The sequence below is a fragment of the Seriola dumerili genome, unplaced genomic scaffold (genome assembly GCF_002260705.1).
Source record: "Seriola dumerili isolate Sdu_G_001 unplaced genomic scaffold, Sdu_1.0 BDQW01000551.1, whole genome shotgun sequence".
Lineage (NCBI taxonomy): Eukaryota > Metazoa > Chordata > Actinopteri > Carangiformes > Carangidae > Seriola > Seriola dumerili.
The window spans coordinates 108705-118191 of record NW_019174806.1 but is presented as its reverse complement, the minus strand read 5'-3'; the positions used below and the strand labels follow the sequence as shown (position 1 = coordinate 118191).

Below are 9487 nucleotides of genomic sequence, written 5' to 3'. Positions count from 1 at the left end.
ATGGAAAAGAACATTTAAACATCTGGACATAGACCACACAGAGACAATAATGTATTTATCATAATGCAAAAGAATAACAAATACAATTTGAGTACATGGTCAAAATAAATCAAAGTAACATTCACTCAAAATACTTGGTAACTCATAGTTTGTTACATCAATGCAATCTAGGCATGTTTTTTTTCCATTTACTCGTGTCCCAAGTGCAGCATTTCCTTTAATCAGATTTATTCAAGAATAGTTTTATGTGGGTCCAATTAATGAAACAAAACAAATTTGATTTAAACATATTTTATTGAATAAGCGTTCATATGGAGACAGTATATTCATTTTTCTGAATTTACAGATTCAGAGCAGTTGCAGTAGTATATCATTCTTCAAAGTTTTGCCCAAACTGTGCCTGCTCAGTATGACTACTTTCTGGTCACACTGCAGTGAGTGATGAATAGCAACCCAAAACAATTATCATGAAACCAAAAAGAAAAAAACAGCACAGATTATTACAAAATTTGAGGATAATCCACAAAAGCATATAAAAGTATAAACAATTAATTAAAGCACATATTAACAAATAACTATGACCTGGTATCATGGTCATAGTTATTTGTTAATATGTGTTAATATATACAAAGTAAATATAGCACTATATTCCCACAGACAGGTGTAACAAGAGAAGCAAGCAACTTAAATTATTACTTTCACACTCAGCTTTTTAGTTTTTTGTTTATCTCTCAGATATTAAGAGCTTGGTCTCACAGAGTTTCCTACAGCTCTATGACAAGTAAATAGAGAATGTTTAATTCACCTTTCATTAGTATTGATCACCAGCATCAGGCACACAGCACATGTCTGTCTCTCCATCATAAAGTGGCAAAAGATCAGTCAACCCAGTTTCTTCAGCTTAGGCAGATCTTTAAAAAAAAAAAAGTCTTCATTCTCCTTTGCTGACCCAGAGAAAGCCAGTCATGTTTCTGTCAGATCTCAGCTTTTGCACGTCATTATTCAGAAAGACATTTCTCACCTAACTCATGGGTCCTGCAGCTGCAAGGCTTTTATTAACATCAGAGGGTTTATCTATCCTTGCCTTTCTTCACTTGCTGCCTGCATGTTTTTACATATTATCCTCTAGTTACATTTCTGGCATACTGTACTGTTGCAACATTTATTTCTGACATTAGTTTCTAATGCCAAATCTTAAAGTCACCCTCACCACTTTAATCTTTTCTTAAAATATTTTGTGAGAAGCTTTTAGCCAATGTACTGTCTTTTCTATTCCTATAGTAGGGATATCTGATTTTAGGATATTTTACGTCCCATTGAACATTTCTATCTTTATTAATTATCTTTCCCCAATTTATTATGGTCCATCTCTTGTCACTGGAAGATTTTAATGTTTTATTTAATGTTCTAATTAGAGTTAGAATTCATCCCAGTTTGATTGCTGAGTTTGTCATGCTTTTAAAAAGCTTTTCATTTGGAAAAGGTTATCATTCTTAATTTAAATTCTACAGGTTTAGGTCAACAACCCATCGCTCTGCAGTATCCTGGCCCATTATGATGTGTGCACAGCCATTTTTCCCTGAGCCAGAATCATAGGTGTGCTATGGAGCCCAGGGCCAAAAATAGGAAAAATCTTTTCACTAAACTCGTGTTTTAAAGTTATCAGGTGCTTTGCTGTTCCACCATCCCAAAATGACACCTCCCCCTTATCCATGTTTAGCTTGATGCGAATTCTTTCAGGACGCTGCTGCACTTGAAGCTCTGAGCGCTCCTGTGTAAGGACAGTGTACACCCCTTTGCTGAGTCCTATGGACCACACACCACGGTTTGTAGAGACTGTGAACTTCTTTTTGCGGGCCACTGACTCTTTGCACACTCCCACAATCCACTTGGGGCTGTCACCAACAATGACATCCCATCTGTGTTTCCCAGAGGTGTAACCTTCAGCACCCAGGACAAAGATGCAGGGATCAAAGCGCTCTGGGTTTTCCGGGGTGGTCAGCAGCTCTGGGCTTTCCTTCACACCGGTCAGGTCAGGACTCAAGGACAGCCATGGAGTGGCTGTGTTTGGGTTCAGCACCACTGGATCTGCACACACAGGAAGAGATGCAACAGTGTCTTACTGCCTCTTAAATGATTTTGACAAAGTCTTTAATGTCTCATACAATGTTTTCAGAGTAACACTGCAGAATGCTTGTATTTTGTGCCAATTTTTTTAATCAGTTTTTCCTAGACTGATGTTTGAAGTATCCAACACAGTTTTAATGGACCCCAGTGAGTCAATATGAAATACTTTATTTCCAGTTCTGGTATGGATTCCCAGTTCTTAACACAAGTTACCATTCCCAACTCTCATTGTATAATTTACTCACAATATTTGACGTGGGCCTGCATATTCTCCCAGATTTTGTAGCTCAAAGCACCAACATGCTTGCTCATGTCCAGAAGAGAGTCATCAGGGAGGCAAGGGTCATCATGAGTCCACTGGCTTCTAGAGCAGAGATGGCAATATGTAAAGTTAACAAGAGACATTTGTACATCAACGAAATGCAGCAGACACAGTATACGTGATTGCTACAGTGAGTTCTGCAGTTACTTACTGTCTTTTTAAATTCTGGAAATTCTAAAAAAATAAAGAGAGTGATTGAGATTAGTTTAACATATTTTTTTTTAAAAACATCTTGTAAAACACTTAAAACATCAGAGACAAAACAAAAAAAATCTTTGAACTGTAGAGTCAAGCTGCCTTCTCTTACCTTCAGGAGGGGTAGATCGTCGTTGCCCATCTCCTTCTTCAGAGTGTCAATGAGCCCTTTCAGAGCGACGATGTCCATGTTCGTGTTGGTAATCAGCTCCTGTATGGCAGCAATCTTCTCCTCCTCCTCAGTAGCCAGGGCTTTTAGACGCAGAGCTTCTTCTGTGACAAGCGCTTCGTGGAGCCTCTGAAACTCTGCCTTGATCAGTGTCTCTGCCTGCCCAGCTTGATTCTGCATTCAGCCAGAGAGAAAAGTTTACATACACATTACCTAAATATTACAGTATATATACACATACTAAATAAGCTTGCACTGCCTCTTTGCTCTGTATAGAAAGTCCTGTTGCTCGAGCACCACCCGTATACTGTTAAACTCCGGATCTCAATTAAATCTTCTTCTTCAGCAGGATAGGAAAAAAATATAATAACAGATCCATTGAACTACAATGAACTATTACTGACATGCAGGTGACTAAATTCTACATACTAAGTGTAATATGTAAATCCACAAAAATCCTTTAGATGATTTAATTCCCAGCATTATACAGTTTCTCTAGTCTGTACTTTTGATTTGTAATGTAATCTTGTGTCTTAAAAAAATTATTTTGGTAAAAGACTCTTCAGCAGGGCAGCTGTTCACAGACCGGCGATGTGAACCGGAGGTGTCTGCTTCAAGGGCTGTAGATGTCTTAAATTTAAAGGACCAGTTCTGCAGCTTGTCTAATAATAAACTCATTTAGTTATTATGTTTTTATATGTTTTTATTCGTTTATTATTTGAGACCACTTTCCTAACAGACTTTTGACCCCACTGTAGATAAATGTAATATGCACACTTTACCTTGATGTAATCCACTGTGTTGCCGAGTTTATGTGTCATATTCTTATACGTTTCAACTTTCTTTTCAAAAATCCGGACTTTGAAGCTGAGCTCCTTCTGTAATGTGAAAGAACAGAGCATTAAATAACAATAAGCAAACAGCCGCATGTACATATGATCAGCTTGTATTCATACCATATTGCTGGTACTGGCTATTTCCTGCTCATCACCATTCACAAGACGTCTAAAATTCCAACTCTACATACATAAACGTTGCTGCTAAACATGGACATTATAACACACCTACCAAATTATCATGGTGGAGAGAAATGGCCATGGGGTGAAAAGCGCAGGTGAAATTAACAACAATAACAATGGCTCACTTTGACCTGTTATTGAGCATTTTGACTCATTTACATGGGGCTGTGACATGTGCTGTTAGTAATATTATTAAATGTAATAAACCTAAAGTAACTGTGTGGTAATTCTGCAGTTATTATTATCAAACCCATGATATCAGGGGTCCAAGGTTACTGAAACCTGAGGATGAACCCGGGTCACCCCTGCCCGGGCTGCTGTCTGAATCGGTCTGAGGATACGGGTATATTTCCTCTTAGGACTGCAGAGGAAAAGATTCTTGCAGCAGTTGTTAGGGATTACAGGAATGGTGGTGCCAACAAAGAAAAACAAAACGGCTGAAAAACTGGTCAGGGCACTTTACCTTACACTTTGGGGCTCCGTCTTTTAGTGGCAACAGCCTGTGCGTGCTGTGCAGAGTGACGCAGTCCACACACACTGGCTCCTCGTCCTTCTCACAGTACAGCTCCAGCGGCTTCAGGTGCAGGTTACAAGTGTCCTCACTGGGACGTTTATGGCTCAACCGCCAGTTCGTCTGTTTGAGGAAAGTCTCGCAGGCGCTGCTGAGCGCACGGTTGGAGATGGCCTGACCTTCCTCAAACACCTCCCTGCACACGGGACACTTCTTATTGTACTGTAAACTTCTGTGTTGACACTCCCGACAGAAGCTGTGGCTGCAGGGCAGCAAAACAGGGTCCTGGAAAATGCCCTGACACACGGGGCAGGTCAGGTCCTGCTGGAGAGGCTGAGTCTCCTCTATGTCCTCATCCATACTATCAGCCATGGCTTCACGGGCCCTTCTCGCGTTCACTTTCGTTTTAGAGAAAACTCACAAACCGCAAACAGACAAATAAACACTCACCTGGCTCTGAGTGATATGTTTTCTTACGCTAGCAAAAACTGAAAAATGAGTTTCGGGGACAAGCTGGAAAAGTAGAAACCCCACAAACAGCACTATCACAGCGCGTACCGACTTCAGGCACACTCCTTTTCCGTATTTTTGACACAGGCAGCAAACCTGACCAGGGTTCATCTAACACTGCCCTCTAGTGGATATGGAGGTTGCAAAAGAAATTATTTTGGTCAGTTCTTCCCGAGCAGATGTGCATTTCTGCACCTCTCTTTGCTCACCTGGCAGAGAGAAAAACACCCTCTCTGTTACAATGACGAAAGAAGATATATATCCAACTACCATTATACTACAACACTACACAAACCCACCATGGCACATATACTAATCAGTTATTTGTGATAATCTTATATTTTATCTGGACTGTATTTGAACAGACTCGTACACGTTTTGAAAATTTCACGATTTGTGTAGATTTCTTAAATCTTTTTTATTTTAATTTTGTCTGATATTTTGTCACTTTTCATACCCATGTCATTCAACTGTAATAGGATTGAGACAGTGTATTTTGTGTCTGCACAGGAAAGACCATGCCAGCTTGTATTCCTGTTTGTCACTGATAACACAACAGTCGTTGTATCATTATATTACATCATGAGAGCGTCAAGACGAGTCTTTATCTTCCCTTTAATGCAGAGCCTTAGTTTTTTTTTTGTTTTTTTTTTAATAAGAACTGCCTATTTAGATTTTTTTCTCGACTTTCTTACTTGCAAGTGAAGGAGCCAAAGCTTTCTGTTATCAGTGTCTCACTCCTGTTTGCTGCAGCTGCTGAGAGTTTAGATATTAGGTATCAGAGAGCAGAGTTGGACCCAGTTCTTGACAAGATGGGCTTCTGCTCCTGGTGTGGTATCCACTGTGAAGACTTTGTGCTATGAAACAAACAAACAAACCCTATTGCATAATTTGACACAAATATGAAAGCTACAGTGTGTCAGGACCTTTTTTTAATATCCCTTCCCCATGTTTTCAAATTTAATTTCTGTAGCTGTATATCCTCTTTTAAAAAGACTAATTCCTAGTGATCCCATTCAAGTCCACCCATACCACTGAATTAGATCATACAGAAGTCCTTTATTCAAAACACAATTCTAAGGGTTCATGATGTGAGTATATCCAACAGATGGAGCCACAGTGCCAACATGAGACTGCAATGTGGCTCATGTGATCATCTCTCACACCAAGTTCAACATGGTGTAAGGTATTGTTGGCTGTTTGCCTTTTGTCTGTGTATCTGTCCTTTAAAGGATCTTTTGCAACAATTTAAAACAGAAACCAAAACAATGTAGCGGCTTTGCTTGTCCATTACCATAGTCTACGTACATGATAGCGATATAACTCCATTAAAACTCAGACTAAAGGACAGAAAAATATTGTTCTTTAACCAAAGACACATCTACGCTCTTACATCCCCCTCATATTACATGTGTTCGGTGAGCGTTTGAGTTGGAATGACAGTTGCTTTAGGGGTTTTCATATAGGTTTCTATGCCCTTCTCCCATTTACACACACATTTCTTGGTACTCATAGGTTGTCATGCACATTGTATGACTTAGATTTCACTCTGATGGTAAGGTAGGACTCCAATACATAATGTCAGATGTTATAATAAATATCAACTTTATTCCAGTTACAAAGTAGATGAATTTTGCACACTGTCAAATGTGTAAAACAAAACACATATCTTTGCCACATTGATATTCACAAAGGTGAATTTTTGTTGAACTATAGGCTGCACTGCTAAAATATAAAGGGTACAAATATGTATGTATGAATGTTTGTAACAGCTACAAATGTCACAGGAAATCCTCAAGGGGTACTGTGGTTTCTGTCTCTTTTACATAATGATCTGCCTACTCTTGAGGGTTTGCAGCCAATGTGTTTAGGTTTAAAACTTCAAGGCCTCACAAATCCCAAACTGACACTGACACTGACACTGACACTGACACCGACACTGACACTGATGATGCATCACAACTGAAGAAATGTTTTCTCTGAGGTTTATCAACCTTCACAGATTTTAAAATGCATACCTGAGGTAACTGTCCCTTTAATATGTCTTGGTGTATCAGGTCACTTTGTGCAGTTTCATGTAACTAAAGGGGACTTCCCCAGCCAACTCTGACCACCAGGCCCATGCATTGGGAGGCTTGCTCAGAGAGGGTCATCTGATGTGATGATGATGTGGGTCACTTATTCACAGTAAAAGAGATCAAGCTGCAACAAACTCATAGAGTCGTCACTAGAACCTAAAGGGAGAAACTCTTATCAACCAAACACATCTTAAAATTGTCAGATGGACTTTGTCAGATATTTGGGCTGTGTCCCGTTTTTGTTCTGTTAATCCTGAAATTTGTAACAACCTTTTGAAGACTCAAACATTTAAGTGCATCTTCAGATACGTAGTCATCACTGATGCCATTTGTAGGTACGGCCTCCAATGCAGGGTCTGATGTGAGTGTCACACTAACCTCAATGTGGTAAAACAAACCATTTTTCCGTCAAAACCAAAAGCAGGTTCACACACCGGGGTGTACACAACAATTTCTACAGATGTGAAAGGCAGTGAAAGGATACTTCTTTCAAGGCGCTTTGATATTTTATCTGTTCATTAAAATCATAAATAATTAATTTAGTTTCCTCATATCTGTATCACCATAATTTATGTTTCTTACTGCCCTCAGTACAGGAAGTTGAAGATAATGTAGCAAAGAACCATGATTGTAACTGTTGAGTTTGTACACTGCGGACAGCTGGCAGTGTATAATGATTGGTTGGTATTACCTCTTAGCAACAAGACAACCAAAACCATAGTGCATAATTATAGAGATCAAAACTGGCACGTGGAAAATTTTTTCCTTCGCATTTTTGCTCTTTCGGTTCCTCAAGTGAAATATTTCCATGGTTTCCACAGGGTACACTCACAATCTAACATACCTACTGAAAAACATATTTTTTTTACTTCATCTCCCTTTATCCAAATTATTAACTTGAACATTTCTGAAAGAGATCTGTTAAAAAAAAAAAAGTGGTATTTTATGTGTGTATTATATGTTGGTGAGTCATTTCAACAGGTAGAGAGAGACTGTCTAGTACTTGACAAGGAAGACCGGTGAGCAAAGTTTAAATCTGCTGTTAGGTGTCCAGCTAAAAGGTGTAGAAATAGTTATTGTGGATATCAAAATGAAACACAACGGCTTTTGTCTGAAGCCACACTGAAGCTATCAGCATTTATAGTTCTTATTTCTCTTTTGTGCTTTTAAATCATAAATAATCCCTTTCAAAGTGTTAAGTAACAAATCAGAAACGCAGGCTGTGGTTCGCATAAAGCACAATTCAGTTTTGTTCTGTCAACATTGTTCATTGCATTGACTGACGTGAGGTGTGAAAGGTGTGAAAAAACAGGAAAAAGCTGAGATGTCAGAGACTCATGAACTGTACTGTTGCAGGTGTTGTGTTTGCATGTTGGTCTTTGCCTGGGTGCATATATGAGTCATACCGAGAGAGAAAAAAAAAAGGTGATAAAAATCTTTGGAGGTTTTGGTTTGGAGATAACTGCATATGTGAAATGTTTTTTTGAAATTGATTAAAGAGGAGATTTTACACTGATATACAGTATATAAATAGCGTCAAGAGGAAGAATAATTCTGATAGACTGATAAGGCTTTTATAATGAAAGTGAGCAGCTGATCAACCAACAAGAACAAGTTCATTCATTATTTTGTGAATGTGTGTGTGTGTGTGTGTGTGTGTGTGTGTCAGCATATATTGTCCTATACCTATCAACAGGTATGTGAGATGATAAAGGTGAACAACATGACCACAGTATATTATTTTATTGCTCAGTTGAGCAATTTTGAGTTGAGCAGTTTTCACTGTCTGTCTTCATTCAAGTGAATAGCAACATTAGATAAGCTATAATTATTATTTATTATTTTTGTTTATAATCATACTGGCATTGTGGTTTTCTGAAAAAAATTCTAAGAAACTATTAAAGTTTAATTTCGTGTGTATTTCCTACTGGTCTTGTTTTTAGGTACACTTACCTCTGTAGTGGCTGTTATATCATCTGCTGTGACCTTGTGTCTTTTCTGTTATTTGTCATTGTGCATGACAACAAATCCTGGGGTCAATTGGTGCAAGCACACACACATGAATAACTTGTTGTCAATCACACCAGAGATAGTGAAACTATAAAGGAGAGATCATTCATGCAGAGGATAACTTGTGTGATGGTGGTTCACCTCTAATATTGCTCATATAAGGGAAGTTGAAGAACATTTCTTTAAAAGACCAAAATGATGCAAAACATTTTGTCAACTTGAAAGTAAAATGTTTTCACTGGTGTTCCGATGACCAGACCAAAGGCAGATGTTCTCCTGAGTTTGTCAGTCACTCAAATGACAATGAATGAACACGTAGTCCACACATACATATTTTCTATATAACCAGTTCGATGCCTTTCTTTTAAACACCAACAGATTCTGAAAAACAACCTCCACACCAAATGCAACTTATGTGTTTCATTTCTTTTTACAATCAGTCCGTATTATTTCAAAGAAATACTATTCATCAGTTTCTCTAGAAAGTGAAACAGCTTACTCACACTGTGACATATAATATATTCTAAGCATATTCATAATGTGATG

General features: G+C 38.4%; 1 protein-coding gene across 1 annotated transcript; it reads right to left on the bottom strand.

Moving 5' to 3' along the window:
- Positions 1-199: 199 nt before the first annotated feature.
- Positions 200-4928, bottom strand: LOC111236036 (zinc-binding protein A33-like). The gene is made up of 6 exons (XM_022764628.1): positions 4296-4928; positions 3596-3691; positions 2757-2987; positions 2601-2623; positions 2373-2491; positions 200-2088 (listed from the first exon to the last, which is right to left on the bottom strand). The coding sequence occupies exons 1-6, from the start codon at positions 4713-4715 to the stop codon at positions 1553-1555; spliced, it is 1425 nt and encodes a 474-aa protein (XP_022620349.1). The 5' UTR covers positions 4716-4928; the 3' UTR covers positions 200-1552.
- Between the last annotated feature and the right edge of the window lie 4559 nt (positions 4929-9487).